Source organism: Thermobia domestica, chromosome 7 (assembly GCF_964235325.1).
Source record: "Thermobia domestica chromosome 7, izTheDome1.hap1.1, whole genome shotgun sequence".
NCBI classification, from domain to species: Eukaryota; Metazoa; Arthropoda; class Insecta; order Zygentoma; family Lepismatidae; genus Thermobia; species Thermobia domestica.
The window spans coordinates 61,262,292-61,283,734 of record NC_137460.1 but is presented as its reverse complement, the minus strand read 5'-3'; the positions used below and the strand labels follow the sequence as shown (position 1 = coordinate 61,283,734).

The 21,443-nt window shown below is 34.6% G+C and overlaps 1 protein-coding gene across 1 annotated transcript in view; it reads left to right on the top strand.

Moving 5' to 3' along the window:
- The window catches only part of LOC145690157 (nose resistant to fluoxetine protein 6-like), a 206,308-nt gene that overhangs the window by 140,225 nt on the left and 44,640 nt on the right, over positions 1–21,443 (top strand). Inside the window, exons 5-7 of the mRNA XM_081764768.1 lie at positions 1,444–1,539; positions 6,671–6,838; positions 11,775–11,868. Of these exons, the coding sequence (XP_081620894.1) occupies positions 1,444–1,539; positions 6,671–6,838; positions 11,775–11,868 (358 nt within the window). The remainder of the gene's footprint in view (positions 1–1,443; positions 1,540–6,670; positions 6,839–11,774; positions 11,869–21,443) is intronic.

The window sequence follows — 21,443 nt, the reverse complement described above, 5'->3', positions numbered from 1 at the left end:
GCCCATGTCTCACAATAACATATGTTCAGTAGATTTTACAGAATAAATTTCGGAAATCTGGTTCATTATTTTGACTTGCCCTGAATATATAATGGTCACTCGTACCTACCGGAGTTTTTTTTTACTGGTTCTTGAACACAATAGGCTTAGTAAATGAAATAATTCACTTTTGCAATATTCAGAGGGATTACAAATCTTACTCACATAAGCAAAAAATAAAATAAAAATAAAAAAAATAAAAAAAATAAAAATCGATGTCTTTATTTGTCTGAGAATATAAGTTCATATGTCTGTTTATAATATACGTACGTACGTGCAAAACTGGAAACCGATAAAGAAAAAATCTGTAGCTAACACGAAAAATTCTTGTTTTCTGTATTGTTTAGAAAAAAAAATATGTAGATCAAAGATAAGTCTGCAGATATGAACTCTGATTGCAAATAAATACCAGAGGACACATAATAATTATTTTATCTGAATAAATACTGAAACATAAAGATAATATTGCAGTTTCTAATTATTATTATTAAAGTACGTTTTCGATGTTGAAATATTAGGCCTAATCACAATACCAGAACGTTCAAAATTAAAATTAATGCAAAATATTCTATAGTATAAGAAATTATAACAAATTAAAATAAGGAACTGATAATTAGAAAAATATTTTTGTAAAAATTCAAACAGGTATTCATCATGTATTTTTGTAAAAAAAAAAAGCGTATTCAACGTATTTTTGTAAAAATCCAAACTAAAAATAACAGGATTTGGCATTTGGTTTGAATCAGTATAACAATACATTGTTTCTTCAACATTCTCAATTATTTAAAAGCATGGAAAGCAACCTAATTAAAATGACAAAAATTCAAATTACTATAACGGTCTTTCACTGAAATAGCCTATATTCGAGTTTGTACAAAATTCATAACATTAAGAATCATTAAACTATGACGTGTTAAAAAAAAGTATACACAAAGTTACATATTCTCGTAAACAATTACGAATTAAGTTAGGTTTAAACCGCTCCAGGACGTGTCAATTTATTAGTATTACCATTGTGCTCTAATATTAAGTAAACCATCGTGTATGTGCATGAAAGACACCTACATGCTTTTGTGCTGTGTATTGCAAAGCAAATGTCCTTCTGTTTAAGGAAGAGTTTTAAACAGTACCGCAAATGACCAAAAAAAAAAAAAAAAAAAAAAGGTTTTGTCGTACCGCAAAAGCCAAGTAACGCAATTGTCTCATACAAAATACCTAGATTCACGATGTCCGCTTTTAAAATAGCCATACAGCAAAGAAAATAGAATTTTAAATCTATTTATACTATTATCATGGATGTATTATTAGTTTCAGCAAACATTAAGAAAATAAATAAACAAGTGTTGCATAAATATTTTTGTTTGTGTAAACAAGTGTGTATTTGTGTTTGTTTAATCTTTACAGGCTGTGATGAACGAAATATGAACCATCTGAATTTACACCAAAATCAAACTAACAAACTGGAGAAACAGGACGAAACTAAAAAGGAAAATGAACGAAGTAAGAATATTGTGAGGATTAAATTTATTTTTAACGATTTGTATTTTTTTTAAAAAAAGAAGTACATTGAAGAAAACTTTACATATAAGTGTGTATGAACATTTTGGTGAACAAACCAAATTTTTTTGGGTAAAATACCAGAATGAAAATTAATTTATATAGGTAATGTAGAAACTCATGAAAAGAAGCAAAAATGAAAGTTGATTTGAATTTTTATGATGGAACAGCACGCTACATTAAACCAATGGTTTCCAACCGGTGCGTCGCGTGGTACCATAGAATGTAAAGCGAAATGTTAGCATTTAAAAATCTTGAAGCACAAATAGTTAAAATCAATTTTGAAAGAAACTGTATAAGTCTAGGCCCCCAGTGGCAGTAAGAATGTTCAATACTACACAGAGTCACTAATTTATAGATACTTTTAATCTTATATTATTTTCATTTATATTATAAAGATAACCAAGAAAGTTCTGTCAAGAAACAAAATTCAAAAATTCGCCTAGACGAAAAAAACAAAAAAACGGATTGATTCCGTTAACGAACTTGACCAATATAATTCCCCTGATTATCTATTGCAAAATAATAATAATAATTATAATAAAATTAATAAACAGAATTTAAAAAAATCGATTTCGTTCAAGTGTTATCATGTGTAGTAACGGAGAAATATGTGTCCGTTACTCGGTAAGATGTTAACGGAGTGACTCCGTTATTCACAAAGTTGGCTAAGATAGTTACTCTAGCTATGCATTGCCAGAAAAGACTTCAAAAATTTTGCTTCTGTTCAAGATTTATCGTGAAGAGTAACAAAGATTCGTACTAATACTACAAATCCCACTTCTATAAACTTAATAGTACTAAAAAAAATCAAAGAAGTATGCCGCGAAGTTGTGCACTTTTAGTAAAGTGTGCTGTCAGTCAAAGAAAGGTTGGGAATCACTGCAAAATGTACCAAAACTTCATGCTCTGCTAATCCGAATCCAGGCTATGAGAAAATCACTTCGTGGTACCCATGTTATATGTAATAATAATATAATAATACGTAATGCAATTCGAATATTAAATTCACCAAATTTCTAGTAATAATTAGAGGGGGGGTCAAATTTTCTGCAGGCGGTCAATACTTTTATTAGCATGTTTGGGGTCTGGGTCTTCTTTTTTTTTTAATAGCCTACTTTGGAAATATTTTTAAAGAGCCTTAAAGAAACCAGTAAGAAGTTTAAAATTGTTGGATGAATAGGTGGCACGTTGTTTCAATTGTCACAAGCCGCAACCAATTTATTGTGGTTTCGAGTTCATGTGAAGAGCATAGGCTTTTAAATTTTTCTTAAAGGCTCTGTGTTCATGTATTAGAAAAACTTCGTGTGCACCAGTTGAAGAGAAAGGGTATGTTTCAGTGTTCCACACGCTTTCAAAAGCTTGAAAAATTACGTGTAAGTTGGATTCCGTCTGTACAGGCGTTTGTGATACCAGCAACAGTGCTAGACTCGACCTAGTGGAGTTGTAGCAGTCAGGGGATCAAGTACTTTTGTGACTGTTTTATAAAGTAGGTGAAGACTAGTCAAAACATGTGATGAAGGGTAACTTCAAGCATCGTGCCTTACATCATGTTGCCAAATCTCTCATGGATATAAATCAGGGTTGCAGACTTCATATTAAATGAACTAATATTTTTGTTCGGACGTTCGTAATGAATTCAGGAGAATGGTGAATAAAATTCATTATTTAGAGAACTGTTCCAATTAAGACGAATAAACCAAATCTGGAGCGAGGATACCCTGATTCGATCCAAAATCATGTTAGTTTGTAGTGGGCAACATCACGATTGTGGGTTTTCTCTAGGTTCTTCTTTTCTTTCCCACATTCTCATTCCACCAACTATTTCCCAATCATTCACTTTCACGAATCATCCGTCTCCTTTAGCCAACAGAACACAACCGTTGGACACAAAATTGAAAGATTTCATTCCAGTTTCTTATTCAATGAATATAGACAATGTTTTAAAATAACGAATAGGTAGAATTTCCGAGATTGACTCCAATCCATGCAGAGACAGCTCTATAATGTTGTCACAAAGTGACGTAACTTTCCAATTAATAAAAAGAAAAATACTTTTGAATATTCTTGTATACGAATGAGGAACGTTTGAACAAAAATGTTAGTTAATTTAATATGACGTCTGCAATCCTGATTCATATCCATGAGAGATTTGGCAACACAGTGTAAAGCATGATACTTGATGTTACTCCCTCATTACGTGCTTTGTCTTGGTGTTTTCTAGTCCACTTGCCTTATAGAACAGTCCCTATTACATAAGTACAGTCAACCACAAAACAACTACTGATCACAAACGCCTGAACATATACAACCCAACTTACATGTAACTTTTCAAGCAGTTATTAGGCCTGTAGAGCTCTGAAATAGGCATTTATTGTTCAATTGATGCATAAAATAATCTCAATTGTTTGGAGCGTGTTGTCCAATAAGTGACATATATGTAATTGAGCAATAATGCCTGTTGTTTCGATATATTATGTATCGAAGACATTATAACTCATTCAGTGTATAATGTATTATATCACTACATACTGCATATGTGAAAAAAGAAAAAGAAACACTAATCATACATGAGTTAGCAAATGGTTGAAATAAACTGAAAATATCAAATCTGAAACAACTAAAGGAAATAAACTTGTAACTCTTTGTCTCCACTCATGATCCTACTCCAATTCTCCGTCATTTCTGTCACTCTAACATTTCTTTCCTTCTCTATAGGATATCATCTTGCTTATCACCTGAATATGGATTGAAATTGAAATTGTAGCATGCTAAAAATTTGGTACCTGCCCGGATTCGAACCCGAACTTTTTGCTTGGAAATTCAATGCGATCATCACTTAGCTACGCTACATAGAATGTGTCACCTAGCTAAAATCCATTAATATGAGTCTAGACGAACCACTAAAGCCCTATGAAGAAATGATCATTAAGTTGAGTTAACTAATTTTCTTCATCAAATGCTATTGTTTAGGTAATTGTTATTGCAATTCCATTATTGCTTCATTAATAATAAACATTGCAACCCCTATCATTTCACAGATTCAACCTGTTTTACATAAGTTTTTGTGCAGTAAAAGAAAATGTGACTTGTATGAGAAATACGTTTACACATTGTAAGAGATATAATTTTTGTGGATTCTCGGGGAGACTCCTGATGCCATGGAATGCACGTAGTTGGTAATGTACTATTGTGTACTGTCGCAATTGACAGTAAAAGATGTTTGAAACAATTTTTTAAATTGGTTTTTCTCGTGGTATAGCTTTGTGTGTGTGTTCATCCATCTCCCTACATATAATGGTTACATATGAACTAGCTTTCCATTTGCATATTTCAGATTTTTTCTTTTATTCGTTAACATTTCGAGAGAAAAAAATAGTTGTCATGACTTTTACAATGACCCTCGTATAAGATATGTATATACTGGATATATGATTATGGAATGTCAAATTCTTGTCATTTTTTCCTATATTTCGGGCATTCATAGCATAAAGAGATAAAGTCCAGTTGTAAAAATTATAAGAAAAGGAGATATAAAATTTGTACACTGCGCTTTTTTTCTGATACATTTATGTGTTATTTACAATATCTGGATATTAATTTCTTAAGCTCTGAAAAGATCTTCAGATAGAGCTCTTGAAGCCGAAATATGTCCAAAATAATAACAACAAAAAATGGACTTGATTCCCCTTGTGCACTGAACGCGCTATTTGCGCCGCACAGCAAAATTTAAGAAATGGCTTCAAAGTGAAAAATCATTGGACACCCTAGAGCCGGGGGTGATCGTGTTATTTTCCGGAGAGAGGTGTGGCCGATTTTGCTGCTACTGCCAATGTGACTTCCCTCTTATAAGTACTGTGGCAAAGAAACATAAAAAAAATGAAATCTAAATATAATTTTATATATTAGAAAATAACCTTAAACATTGATAGTAATTAAGAAATAACTAGTTATTTCAGTATTTATTACGAAATTCAGAACTTGAGATTGTCTTTCATTATAGCTACTCACCTGATATATGTTACACAAGAATACTATAAAAGAATTTGTATTTAAATACAAAGGAAAAAAAAATTAGTTGTCAAGCTACCATTACTTTTCTAAATGTGAAACAGCGTGGTCCTTCAAAATCTTTTTGCAACTTACGGAAGGTGTTCATTGGTTCCGTGTAGCGTACAAGCTAACACTCTCGTCTTTAGTGCGAGCGGTCCCGGGTTCAATTCTCGGTTCAGAAAAAAATTCAGGCTGGCCATTCTGAGTGAGGTTTTCCTTATTTATATCAGGCAAATGCCGGGATGGTACCTAACGTAGAGGTCCCAGGCTGCTTCCTTCCTTCCCTTTTCTCTGATAGTATGACCGCCGATAAACGTCATCTCTCATACGTGACGGGTTAACATGGCCAAAGATGCCGAAAGCCTAGAAATCTAATTTCTAATCCTAATTCTAATCTCGGAAGGTGTTGGTTGATTGATTTGGAGCTTAATATTCCTTTTCAGCACTGTGGTTCTATAAGACGTGGGCCTATAGTTCCGAAATACATGACCTCCCACCGGGAACCGAAGCCATATCTTCCGCACCAAAAATTAGTCTTTAAAGCTGAAAGTGTTGAAGACCACACTTGAAGTATTTTCTGAAAAAGAAAAAATGAAAATTAAAAAGAAATACAAAAAAAAATTATATTTATTATGAAATTAATTAATTAAACTTAAAAAATTTCTTGTGAAATATTATTTTCAAATCAAAGCAAAATATAACACCGAAATTTTTTTAAATATTGAAATAACTAGATATTTTATTATTATTATTATTATTATTATTATTATTATTATTATTATTATTAAATACACAGTTATATAAGATGATAATATACATAGTTATATAGAATGAAGGTTGTGGGCTGATAATACACATTCCAGTTGAGTATATACTAACTATCTGTCAAGAGCGAATAAAGAACCCTTCCTACTAGAATACTCGCTGTATTTTCAGTTTCTATAAATCTATAAAATATGTTTTGTATTTATCTATAAATTATCGATATTAGTAATGAACATTTGTTTATTATTTTGTACAGGTACTTTGATGAAAATTGTCCTGTCGTTCTCACTGTGGACTAATCTGAAGAAAATTTTCGATCCAAGTGTTGGAGAAGATACACTTCCATGTGTTCATGGATTACGACTCTTCAGTATGTTGTGGGTCATGCTTGGACATGCTTGTATCACACCCTACAAATACGCCGGTAAGAAAAAAAAGTTTTATTTCCTTTAATGTATTAATATATTAAGGTGTGTGTAAAGATTTGACTGTAACTAATAGATGGTCCTTAACTTTTGAATGTATTTTGTATGTTTTCCATAGGCACCGACTACGTGAGTGTTCCGGGGCTAAACAAGCACCCATTGAATTTTTGCGTTGGAATGAACTTTGAAATTACACTTTCATGGGGTGAATAATAAAAAGAAATTATAATGCATGTGATCTCAGATTAAATTTTAGATATGGATGCATATGTGTTGAATAATAATTATTTGTCAATACCTATTTTAAATTTTCACGTTTATGGCATATCGACAATCGAGCGATACAAGATTACAACGATAATAATAATAATTCATGAGTGCAATTTTGTAACATTATTTCTTTAAACAAGTTGGTGTTTGATGTTGTTAATTTATGTTTTCTCTGAGGAAGAATTTGCGAACCATTGGCCTATTGGATCTTCTTCTTCTTCTTCTTCTTTTCCTTCTTCTTCTTCTTCTTCTTCTACTACTACTACTACTACTACTGCTACTACTACTACTACTACTACTAATAATAATAATAATAATAATAATAATAAAATGAATATGAAACGTTAGTGCCGAAACCGGAGCATCCATTGAGAAACTTAAAAGTCGGCGCCTATGATATTGTCCAATATTCAAAACAATTCATTCAATTTCCACAGTTCAATATTCAAACTTTGTCCCGAAACAAATTGAATCATTAATCAAAGGTTAATTCTAAGAACTTCCTAACGATTTTGTTTTTATTTATTATTGAGAGCACTTAACCCTTTCAGACCTGGTGGTCACATTTGTGTACATTAAGTTTTAAGCTTAATATAATTACTCTGGAGGATTCTAAATGGCTGGGTTTTTATGTCAGAATTCTTTGAACTTTTCTAAATCACTTTCCACTATTTCTGTGGTGTTTTAATCTGTTGTCAGGAAGCAATGCACATTTCTTGTAGACTACTTGCAGGAGCTATCACAATGGACAAAGCTCACCCACTTAGGCTGTTTTATTCTTGGCGAAACAAGCTATTTGCAATAAATTCTTCTTTTCTTTTAGTGATGTATTTTGAGTTTCTAAACTATATAGATCACAATGATGTGTTCGATTAATCCCATTTTTATTTTATATACGTATTTCAACCCTAATGCACGCAAAATGTTTCGTCCATACTTCTCTAAATATGACATCCGCAAACGAATTGACGGTTGTATTTCATTTGTTAAGTCATAAAGAATAATAATTCAAAATAACAATAACACCGGAGAGTAAACAAAAAATCAGGTCTGAAAGGGTTAATTTCACTCTTCACAAACAATCTCCCAACAATGAAACATTCTCAACAATGAAAAGAAAAAAATATAAAACAAAAACTGTACGGATTATACTGTAATTAACGATTCAATCAAGGTGACCAGAACTTTTACTTTCAAAAACGGGACGCATACAAATCGGCGACGGTGGGGGGGGGGGGAGTGACTTCCACATTACATTTTGTGACTCAGCAGTGTTTTCAATTTACAAAATACACAAGTAAGAATGATAACACAGTGTTTCTAACTTAAGTATTGCCCAACAATACTTTAAATTACTTGAACACTCAGAATTCTCACTCAATTCCCACTTGAACCACAGAACACTATTTTCATTTGAATATTCAGAACTTCTAAGCACGGCTGAACCTTCTCAATGAATGTGAAAGAGCGTAGAATTTGCATTGACCATTTAAATTTTGAATAATAATTACGGGACATCTGGGTCATTTTTGCTTAAAAATGGGACATTTAGGTGTCCCATTTGAGAATAAAAAAACCGGGACAAGGGTTGAAAATAAGGGACTATCCTGGCTAAAACGGGATGTTTGGTCACCTTGGGTTCAATTTGTTTTTGTCAGTTTGAATATTGGTCTCTCGAAATTTTTTATTTAAGTATCTTGATAAAATGAGATGAAATGAAAACTTTCAGTTTAACGTCCCACGATTATGCACTTTAGGCCAAGGGAGATGATGATTAAGGCAAGTGAATGATTATAGAAGAATAGGTGGAATGAGAATGTGGAAGGAAACGGGAGTATCACCCAGAAAACCCACGGACACGATGTTGTCCACCACAAACTTATTTGGGCGGGGATTGAACCAGTGACCACACCCATCAGCGGTAAGCGTTCCACCACTGAGCCACCGTGTCCCTTTGAATTATTTTGAATATTGTCTCTTCATACAAAATACATTAGAAAGATAGAGTTATTGTTAGCATCTATTGGTTATTAGCATTCTTTTAAAGTTACTTCAATTCATTAATGATATATAAATGAGTGATACACCTATAATTCAATTGATACAACAGGTCCCTTGTGACAGTTGCTTTCCGCTGTTTTTTCCTTCCTGCGCGTGGTCATAACAATCAGCCAAGAAGGACTGTTTCTATGGCAACAGCACGTTCAACCAATTTATAGTGACTCAATTCTCTTGTTCTGAAGTGGTAAACATTCTACCCTCTCCGCACGTCGCCAGTTTGAATATAAACAAATGCACATTGTTTTAGTCGAATACTAACTTGAGTAGTGGACCTGGTGATTATTGAAAGCATTTCTTTTAGTTCATTTTTGTGTCATTTAGCATTCTACATTTAATAAATGTTAATATGGAACAAGAAACAAATCACTTGTTCTACTCGTGTAGTTTCAATATTCGACGCAAAAGCTGGCAACGTAGCATTGAGCACCACGTGCTCGCAGCGAGCTGTCACAAGGGACAAGTATTATCAATTGCAGTGTAGGTGGTATGCTTTCTGTTTTTTCACAAAATCAGTGTTTTTTCTGGTATCCGCAGACTTTCTTCTGATTTTTTTTTTAAATTGAGGTTTCCTAGCTTTAATTAATTAATTTATTTTATATTTTTCTTCAACTTTTGGCATAAAAAAGTCTGAGAGAAACTGTTGAAGAGCTGCGTGAAAGACAAGACACTAAATTAGCTATATATTTGCTAATATCATAGATTCGAAATACTGGCGAGAAAATCCAGAGCTAACATTTGACGAAGCCGAAATTAGAAAGTCCGAACATGCTACATACTCTAAATCGAGCTTCGGACTCAAAGTCAATTGAAATATATTCAATCGAATTTCAAATGTGGGTTCTCACTAGTGAATCTTACAGTAACTTCACCTAGAGTATCTCTGCTGTTTCTATCTATGTCTTCAGTGAATATCTTTAAGGAAATAGTCCTGGATATGCTACATTCTCTAAATTGCACTTTGAATTCAATCGTAATATCTTTTCATGAATGTGAAAGGAAGGGAGGGTCAAATGAATCTTACAATAATTTAATTTTGTTCATTTCTGCCTATACAGATAATCTCTGCAATATTATTTATCAGAATAGTAGGACGCTGTAACAGCCAAGGTGGGTAATGTTGCCATTACCGTCCCTTCCCAGAAAAACTAAATCTTTGAAAATCAGGAAAGAAAGTTTTACGTTCCCTTCCCTCTACTCAAACAAGTAGCCCCTCCGAGAAGAGTTTCCCGGGCCAGGTATGTGGTTTACAACGCCGCTTAACGCACGTAAAAATGTAAGCTACTGAAAGAGAATGGTATGCTGAAGTTCAACAAATAATAATACGTCTTCAAAGGTTGCAGGAACATAACTCTACTTGATAAACAACTCAAAAATTTCAGATAACATTAACAAATTTTATTATTATTTTAAAAAAAAAAATATATATATATATATATATATATATATATATATATATATATATATAAACGTAATGTTGAATCTAGCAAAGAATTTGTAAAGTTCGTAAAAGTTTGTCCGATTTTGAAAAATATTTTCAACTACTAGTAGATTTAAACAATTTCGATTCATGCAAAAACCACAAGAAATTTATAATTACTGAAAAATTTATCAGGCACATGTTGCATGAAGTAAAAAGTCCAAGATGGCTCCTGCCTTATCACAAGACATATTCAGCACAAACCATATTTAAAATACACATATTTATATTATAGAAATTCAATACCAATATTTGAACTGATGGTTCAATTAGAATATTTATCAATTTTCTATCTACATGTTTTTTTCTTATATATATATATATACTCACGGAAAAACCCAGAATAACTTTAAATTCACAAAATAAAATATACTATACACAATATACATATGGTGTAACACATACCTAGCGAAGAGAACAAGTGACGGGCCCAATCACTTAATTTCAAAGCTTCTTCATCGGAAGGATAAACAACCAATCAAATTTAAGTATAACAACCACATGACATTGACAAAAGACTAACCATAATACCAGATCATTTAAATTAAGAAAACACCAACTCTCTATCGCAAAAATATACTGTAGTGGAATACAGGGAGGAAAAGGGAAGGTGAATAGGTTACCAAAATAATAATAATAATAATAATAATAATAATAATAATAATAATAATAATAATAATAATAATATAGAAGGAAACAGTATAGAAGGAAACAGCGCTGTTTCTAATCTTAAATTAAATCCCTATTGTATTCATTTTACTCTATAATACCAATGTAAAGATCACTACGGCACAACGCCACTTACATAGTCTAACCCTAACAAATATTTAGTCGCATGGCTGTTCTGAGGTTGTCATTCTGCAGTTAATACCAAAAGAAAGAAGTGACCTAGAGATATTGAGGGCATATCGTAGGAAATATAAAAATATGAAAATTGCTATAATTCATCCTGAGAATCGGTATCTTTTTCTCCAGAAAAAAAAGCTCTTTTTTTGTGACATTTCTAAAGAGACTTATTAGTTGCACCATTGTACAAGGAAGCAAGTTTAAAGAATCCCCCTAGTTAATTATACCTGCCCCTTGAATTCTTTCATTTTGTTATAGTTTCTTCTTATGTTATTTTACAGGTAATACAGCATTTAGGCACATGTCAGAAAAGAATATTTTGTTGCAAGTTATTATCAGTGCTCCATTTGCTGTTGACACTTTCTTCTATATCAGGTAAGCACAGCTATGTATCATGGTAAACAGTTTTCAACTTTAATTTTTATTTTAGTGACTTTGTACTCCTTAGACGAATACAGAATATTATGGAAATGTTATTCGATATAATAGAGAATTTTAGAATAAGTTTGCACTGGTTGCCTGAATCTGTATCCTCGTGTTTTCTATGAATAACTTAATTGGAGTTCAAAGCACCCTCTTTTATCACAAAGGTATATCAGACTACAGTAAGGGGTAAAAGTGAGGGGAACACAGGGGAACGCCGTCCTCCCACCTCAAAAAATATGTACAGCGTCCACCCAGTTCCTAAAACATTACAATGGGCAAAGATAGGCAGGGGGAATGGCGCGATGTCATACTCGTACCTACCGTCCCCCTTCCTTTTGAGATCCACTTTTACCCTGGACTACACCCAACAACTTAACATGCGATAATAAGCATACGCTACCCCTTTAACTGGAATCGAATCCAGTTGTCCTGTAGAGAAAGCTAGAATTTTAGCCATTTGTCTATTCACAGGGATGGCGAAAACAGGTTTAACATTTTTACTTTTATACAGGGTGGTGAGGGCAGTGGTGTTTTAGTAGCAGAGCGTTCACATCCGGTGCGCAAGGTTCTTGGTTAGGTTCCAACTCCCGTCAAGTGGGCCCTGTGGTGGAAAAACATCCTGTGGTTTGGCTTACTCGGGGTACTGATTATTATTTTACGTTCTGGCCGACCTATTGCATCTGGTATAAAAATTGAAAATATAATAAACTTTCTGTCTTCAAAAGTGAACTTTGCTATTAATTATTCAACTATGAATAATCTATCAACTCTTTTATATAAAATGTATTACCGTATTCACTCGACTACTTAGTATAAGACGATCCCTAATTTGAAGAATCTTCTTGAGAATTTTCTTATTTTCAACAATTGGGTTAAGTTCCAAAGTTGGTCGTCCGTTTCTAGCAAAATTTTGAAAATTTACCAGGAAGAAATGAATAATTTGCTTGTTTCCGTGCTTGATAATCACTAGTTAACAAAGGTTTTGTTACATAAAAGGAAATACCTGTTCTTAAAGGAACTTTTTGCGCTGAATTCGAATATGCACTCGGTTTTTCTCTATCACGTACGATTTTCCCGTAACAGAGGGATTTTCGGGAAAATCCCTCAAAAATTCCCCTTTTCGTTTATTTTACATCCCAAGATCTTGTCCCCTTGCATATACTAACATAGAAATTATACCTAAGTATACTTTGATTCATATTTAACAAACCCTCCAAGTTTCGTAATAATCGCTTTATTCTTTCTAGAGAAATAAATATGTTTGTATGTATACTGTGTGTACTGTTTATTGGACCTTATAGTAATGCTTTCAGATCTCTTAAGTTGAGGTAAAACGTTTTGCTTTATTACCACAAACACATATATAAAATATAATACAATATAATTTACAAGTGTTACAATTTACAATAAACAATAATACAAATGTACCAAAAGGTCATGAAAAGACAATCAAAACTATCACAATATATGAAACTTGCATTGGGTTACAAAAACGTACACTACTTCCTTCTTTTGTAAGAAATGTTGCATTCTCTAACAAGACCCCAACAATAGTCCCCCATCATTGAAGGATCCCATCGTCCCTGGTACCTTTTCTCCATTGCCATTATATCTTGGTGGAATCTTTCCGCCTGTTCGTCGCTGAGAGCACCTAGGTTAGCAGGAAAGAAGCTGAGGTGGGAGTGCAAAAAGTGGATTTTTAAAGACATCCTACAACCCAACTCTTTGTATTTCTGTATCATGTCCTTACGATTTCTGTGTAACTCTCAGCTTTGTTATTGCCCAGAAAGTTGCCCACAACACACTTAAATGCTGTCCAGGCAGCTAGCTCAGCACTGTTTAACTTGCTGTCAAAGCTATCATCAAGCATTAATTTCCTAATTTGGGGACCAATAAACACTCCCGCTGAAATCTTAGCATCACTCAGGTTAGGGAACTTATCTCGCAAATACTTGAAACCTTCACCAGATGTGTCTGTGGCTTTGACAAAGTTTTTCATAAGTCCTAACTTGATATGAAGTGGCGGTAGTAATATCTTATTAGGATCTACCAAAGGAGCGTATTTGACGTTGCATTCTCCAGGTACGTAATTCACTCTAGGTTCCCATTCCTTCACTTCATAATGTTTGTCATCAGCTCGGCTATCCCATAAACATAAAAAAACATTGCTACTTCGTGTAACCGCACTACAGTCCTAATAAAATACCAACTACCTTGAGATCACAACATATTTGCCAACAATGGTCCTTGTAATTTATAAGATTTAGCAAAGTTGACATGGTGTCATAGGATTCCTTAATCTTCACTGAGTGCGCAAGTGGTATAGAAGGTTTTTTATTTCCGTTATTTAAAAGGACAGCTTTAAGGCTGACCTTTGACGCGTCGATAAATAACCTCCATTCTTCTGGAACGTAAGGAATTCCTAGCTCCGCCATCAACCCATTTATATCCGTACATACGCACACATTATCCTGCATTGAGAAAAGAAATATACGTTGGAAGTACATTCTATTTTTATACACGTTTCTAATTTACAGAGAGCAATACAAGTGTGTTGTTGACTATTGTAAATATTCATTTTTATGTCTGTGTTTGTAGTAATAAAGCAAATCGTTTTTACCCCAACTCAGGAGATCTGAAAGCATTACTATCAGATGCAATAAACAGTGCACACAGTATACATACAAATATATTTATTTCTCTAGAAAGAACAAAGCGATTTTTACGAAACTTTTAGGGTTTATTAAATATAAATCAAGGTAAACTTAGGTATAATTTCTATGTTACTATATGTTAGGGGACAGGAGCTAGGGGAATAAAATATCTGAAAAAGGGAAATTTTTGAGGGAATTTCCCGAAAATCCCTCTGTTACGGGAAAACTGTACGTGATGGAGAGAAACCGAGTGCATATTCGAATTCAGCGCAAAAAGTTCCTTTAAGATCAGGTGATTTTTCTCATGTAACAAACAAAAAGTTTAAATTTGTTAACTAGTGCTATAAGGAGAGCGAAAGTTGAGTTTATTTTCTTGTATAAATAGTTCTAAACATGGAACTATTTGGCAAGCGGAGGGAACTACTTGGCGCAAGGTTACGGTACTTCATAGTAGGATTATGGGAATGTAATGACATTTGTTTTGTAAATATGGCTGGTGGTAATCAGGAAAATCTATTAAAAGTAAGTAAAAGTCGTGGATTAACAAATCTAAAAATAAGTTGTAGAAAATGAGATAAACAAATAACTGTAAAACCAAAAAAAAAAAAAAAAAACGTGGAGAAGGTTATACTTTTCAATGTAACAGTAAGTAATATAACCAACATGGCGGCAAGATTCTAGAACACAGGTCCCCCTTCCCATTTAGCTGTAATAAAGACTGAAAACAACGTGCCCTGCGGGGCTCTAACCCGCCTTCCCTCGCTCGGCAATATTATGTGGATTAAATATTAAACTTTCGTACAGAAAGAAACCAATTATTACGCTTTTAGCCAAAAACTAGGCGGACGACCAACTTCAGAATAAATGCCCAACAATTTCTTAATAATTAAAATTACTAGTTGTTTTATTTATAAAAAAAAATATTAAGATACATCCAAAAAAAGTTATATCTAAAAAAAAGATAAAAACTGAATTCTTCGTTTTTTTTCTAAAACATTTTTCTTCGAAAATTCGAATGCAACGTGCGGTAATAATGATGGGAAATGCAACTATTAAATTTAAAATCAAAACAACAATGACTACAACAATTAGGGTATATTTTAATTTTCGGTATAAGCTATTACCAACGTAAAAACATTGACCTCCAACTATCAAAGCTTACTCTGCGAATGTAAGAAAATTACGTAATTTTTAAATGACATATCCCCATCAGGATCCTGCCGCCTACAGTCGGACAATTTGTCCATGCCAACCAGGTGCCGCGGTCGGATTGCTGACGCCGGACACCGGAGTCTTTCCGCGCAATTTTCGACCGCGACGAATAGTTGCCTTGCCGAGCAGTCGGCAAACAGACGGAAATGAGCATTAAATGCGCCGGCGCCGCCGTCGAAAAGAGGCCGGCATACGGAGTCGGCAGAGGGTTGGAAAGAGGCTTTTCCGACTATTTTACCGACTCTGACGGTGGGCAACAGTTGGCAAAGAGTCGGCAAAGGGCATTTTATTTTACGATTTTCGACCGCTTGCCGCCTCGGCAAGAGGTCGGCGACTTTGAACAAGTAGATCGTCGTGCCGCCACGGACGGGTGGTGGCTGCCTCCGGCGGCCTGCCACAACGGCGGCAATCCCTCTTTCCGACCGTGACTTCCTGATGGGGGTTTGAAAAAAGTCTCGTTATCGTCAGTAAATACAGTATTTTTCAAATTTACCTTGACTTGAATGCTACATAAATCTATATAACTAAAATATACGCTTATCAGAGTTAGATGAACTGAGCTGGAAAATTGGAAAGGGTGGGTGCATAGAATCAGAAAAAAATTCTGGATCTTAAATAGGATACATCAGAGCAAGAATCTTCTATAACCCAGGTATTTCCTTCTATGATGTACTGATAAACACACTAAATATGTTTTCTACCCAGAAAATAATATGATATGGTACAACAACAATGTCATATGACCAGTTTTATAAGTGTGGTTCGGAAGTTGAAGACCTAAAAATTGCCTAAAAAGGACCTATAAAAAGACCTAAAAATATCTAGAAAAAGACCTAAAAACTGAAAAAAAAGGACGTAAAAATGAGACCCAACTTAATTAAAATTACATGTTTAATGAATACAATGCTCATGAAATACAAGCTTCTGGTAGGTTAACGCTCCGTTCTTCTTCCACAAACTGAAGTACAAACTAAAATAAAAAAAAAACTTCTCCACCCTCACCCCCTTCCTTGCTGGAGGACATTGTTACGCCTCTGTGTCTGACTTGTGATTGTTGCAGATCTGGTCTTATCAGTCCAGTCGTTGAAGAATGTCTTATCTTTAAATTTTCTTTATTAGAGAAAAGATGTTTAATAGGTGGTAGTGATTCGAGTTAATGGCCAGTGAATTTATTGTCGAAAGATGAAGTGCAAAAGAAGACATTAAGACCTATGAAAAGCTCAAAAAAGACCAATAAACAAAAAAGCGTCGAAAAAGGCAAAAAAGGATAAATAAAATCCACCATTTTCTGGCCTACAATGACCCAAAATAAACATATATTATGTTAAGCCTCGTCTTCGGGCACTCGTAAAAAAGAGGATTTTGACTCAACTTCCGGGCCCTGTTTATAAGTATTAGTATGAAAATAATCTCATGTGACCAGTGGCGTATTTACGATTTTGTTTTGTTAGGGGGGGCTTGCTCCGGGGGGGCTTGCCCCCCCCGAAATCTTACTTACTATAGTAAAGTATATGAAATCTTTACTATAGTAAGTAAGATTTCGGGGGGGGCTTAAGCCCGGAAGCCCCCCCCCCTAAATACGCCACTGCATGTGACCAAATTTATAAGCAATGGTATGACAATAATCTCATGTGACCAGACTTGGCATGATAATAACCTCATGATAAGTAATGGCATGATAATAACCTCATGTGACTAAATTTATAAGTAATGGTATGACAATAATCTCATATGACCAGATTTCTAAGTAATTGTATGATAATAATCTCATGTGCCAGACTTATAAGTAATGGCATGATAATAACCTCATGTGACTAAATTTATAAGTAATGGTATGAAAATAATCTCATGTGACCAGAAAATCCCGGACCAGATTTATAAGTAATAGTATAACAAAATCTCGCGTGACTAGATTTATGAGTAATGGTATGACAATAATCTCATATGACCAGATTTATTAGTAATTACTACAGGGTGCGGCACGTAAAACCGGCCCGTAAAGTGAACACATAAAACCAGGCTCCTTCAGTTCTTGCACAACACTTATCCGGTACGGTTTTAACTTCAGTCCCCTTAAAACACGTCTGCAACTTCTCTCACTCGCATGAACCTGTTGACTCAATCTCCTGGTTGACTTTCGAGGACTTCTTGTCATTATCTCCTCCACCTGCATCTTTAATTCAGGTGTGCAGACAGATGGTCGTCTGTTCCTGGGAGCATTTTGAACCGATCCTGTACGCCGCCATTTTTCAATCAATTCCTAAATGGTGCTTTTTGCTGGCACAGAACGTCCTGGAAATTTCTCCCGAAACAAATTCTTTGTTTTCACAAAAGATCCAGTGAGAATGAACCCTTCAACAATGGCAACACGCTCGGATATCGAATACGGCATTATCACACACTAGTGCTCTCAAACGGGTCGGGTCGGGTCAGGTCAACTCGGGTCGGGTTATCGGGTCGGGTCAGTCGGGTCAGCTCGGGTCGGGTTGTCGGGTCAGGCTAATCGGGTCGGGTCAGTCGGGTCAGCTCGGGTCGGGTTTTTCGGGTCGGGTTGTCGGGTCGGGTCAATCGGGTCAACTCGGGTCGGGTTGTCGAGTCGGGTTATTCGGGTCGGGTTGTCTGGTCGGGTCAATCGGGTCAGCTCGGGTCGGGTTATCGGGTCGGGTCAGTCGGGTTGTCGGGTCGGATCAGTCGGGTCAGTTCACTTTGGTCAACTGAGTTTAGGTTGAGTTTACACTCTGCTGGAGTCGAAAGCTGCTGTTTTTCACTAGCTGTCTAATTAAAAATAGCAATTTTCAATTGATTTTATAGAAACCATAAATCTATTTTGAACATTTGCAGCTAGTGTTTTTATGATAAATGCTTATTTTTCTACTTGTGTGTACTTTAATTTTTAAATGTGGAAGATTGATTTTACCAATCGACTGTAATATTAATATCTACGCCAATATGGAGTCTGGATTTAGAACAAAACTAGAAGTTGTTTAAGTAACGCCAAAAGAGAGATTGGATATGGACGACCAAGCCCAAGCAGGGCCGCGGTGGCTCAGTGGTAGAGAATTCATCTCTGGTGCATGGTGTCCAGTAGCGTAGCTAGAGTTTTTTTCAGGGGGGGGGGCTACGAAGGGCCCAAGAGGATTTTGAGGGGGACATCTCCAATATATATATATATATATATATATATATATATATATATATATATATATATATATATATATATATGTGTGTGTGTGTGTGTGTGTGTGTGTGTGTGTGTGTGTGTATTCAGGGTGATGTTTCCATCTTTATTGTTCATGATTTTACTCTTTGGAAAACAGTGAAAATATAAGAATTTAGTACCTCAAACAACTAGGATTCATTAATGTAATTGATTTCTAATATAAGTAAATAGTTATTTAATCATGGCTTTTTAAATATGTGTAGCTGGTTGACTTAAGTGGAAGCAAATACACTTTTACAGGTAAAGAAAATAACTTATAGGTTCATGCCTCTACTTGAAGAGGATCTTTCTATTCGTGTGGGCAGCAGCAAACATATCCACAACTTGTTAAAGATCTAACGATTTAGCAATTTTCTTCTCAATATAAAGTAACACTAAGTTTTTCAACCTATCAAGAGTCATTGACTTGCGTATACAAGTCTTTAATCTTTTCAAAGAAGAGAACTACCTTTCACATGTAGCACTAGAAACTGATATAATCACAGAGATGATACCTAGCTTGAAGGTTTCTAGGAATGCGTTTTTGTAGACACAAAGAAGTTCAACGAAATTCGTTAAGGAATCAGCTTTCGTTTTCTTCTCGTCTTCATACAACTTAATTGCTAGAGCAACCCACATTATGCTTTATTTCTTGTTTAATTATGCTTTTTTAAAATTATGCTTTATTGTTAATTTCAATGATTATTTTACATTAATCGTGTATAATGTATATTTATTATACATCAAATATTCTAAATATCTTGATCTATTTATTGATATTTTTTTGCAACTAGTTTCTCTCATATTTAATGAACTTTCTACTTAATTCATTGTAAAGAGATGTGCTTTGCTCGAATAAATTTTTTCTATTATTTGTGTGCGCCTTACAGGTACATATATACAGAAAGGGAAAGTAAAAGATGCCACCAAAAAGTACAGAAAGTGCTTAAGTTCAAAAAGTAAACATAACAATACAGTGATGACGCCAGAGGGGGGCAAGGGGGGCAAGCGCCCCCCTAGTAGCTACTTCTGCCCCCCTGACTGCCACCTAGACTGCCCCCCAGACTCGTACAATCTTTAAACATTCTTCATGTAGTATTATATATCAGTATCATAACCAATCTCATTGATAAATTGTAGTCTACTTTCAATGAATTTACTATGTGGCAGATTAATCCTCAAGCTTTCTTCTTTGAGCGTCTGGGTATGCCTGTTTTCTAATTTAGCCCCTTTTGAGGTAAATTTTAGTTATACTTCTTTCTTATGATTTTTAATAATTGTGCCTAGCGAACAATAGTAGATTTGGTCGACTTGTTTTCTTCTCATTGGATCAACTTCGATTGGAAACAAAAGAAAGGTAAAACCAGTTACGTAACTTGTTTGTATTTGTCCAGGTTTGAAGTTTTCAGTTTCATATTTTGTTTTATTTAAAACTTCTTTTTTCTGAAACATTATTCTCGGCTTCCAATATTCAGAGGATGTGCTTATAACAGCTTAGTTTGCAACTACCAGGGCTTAATGTTTTGAAGGAGATAAAAAGAGTTGTGTTTTCCCTTCCTGCAAATGATAATAATAAAATTATGGAATGAAATTGATTCCCAATAAAATGTATTGTCAGAGTGCTGATCTTTAGTTAGTAATTGGTTTATACTAGTGCTCCTTTACCTATTTTGTTTCAAAGTAGTGACGTGACGTCTACCATATTGACTAGGAACTGCTGAAAAATTCGTAGCCCAACCCAGAAGGAGTGCACGTGGATTGGTGAGGTTATACTTCTTCTTCTCTTCCCCCGAGAGTCAATATACTACCTTGTACAGTGCTCCAGCTTTTGCAGAAAAGTTTAAAAACTCTAGATTTCCTCGCACCACTGTTCGTAGCACTACCCCTATCAGATCTAAAATGGCGTCTTTCAAGTGTTATTTAAGTTTGGGAAATAAGTACACGTAATAATTAGACGGAGCTAAATCTGCAGAATAAGAATGATGATCTAGACATTGAAATCCTAGATTATGCAATGTCAGTTATGTTCGCAGGGACTTGATGGACAGGTGTATTCTCCTGAAGGAACAGAATTCCTTTCTTTTCATTTTCCGCAGCGTTGTACTTTGAATTTTTCTTTCAGTTTTGTAAGTAATGTAGAGATTCTGGATTAAATATCTGACCATTGAGGAGGTAGTCTACCACTCCATACTTATACCAGAAGAATGTTCCAAACAGTTTCTCAACCTACTTCTGTGTCTTGAACTTCTTGGGGCGATGAAGAAATGAGTGCTACTACTCCATTGACTGTTGTTCCGATTCAGGATCATAGTGGTACAACCATATTTCATCTATGGTTACTATTCGTCAGCGAAATTGATCAGCATTACGGTCAAATTGGAAGAATACTTCTCTTAATGCCGTTACCCTTTTATTCTCCTGACATATATTTTGGGAACCCATTATGCCGAGAACTTGCG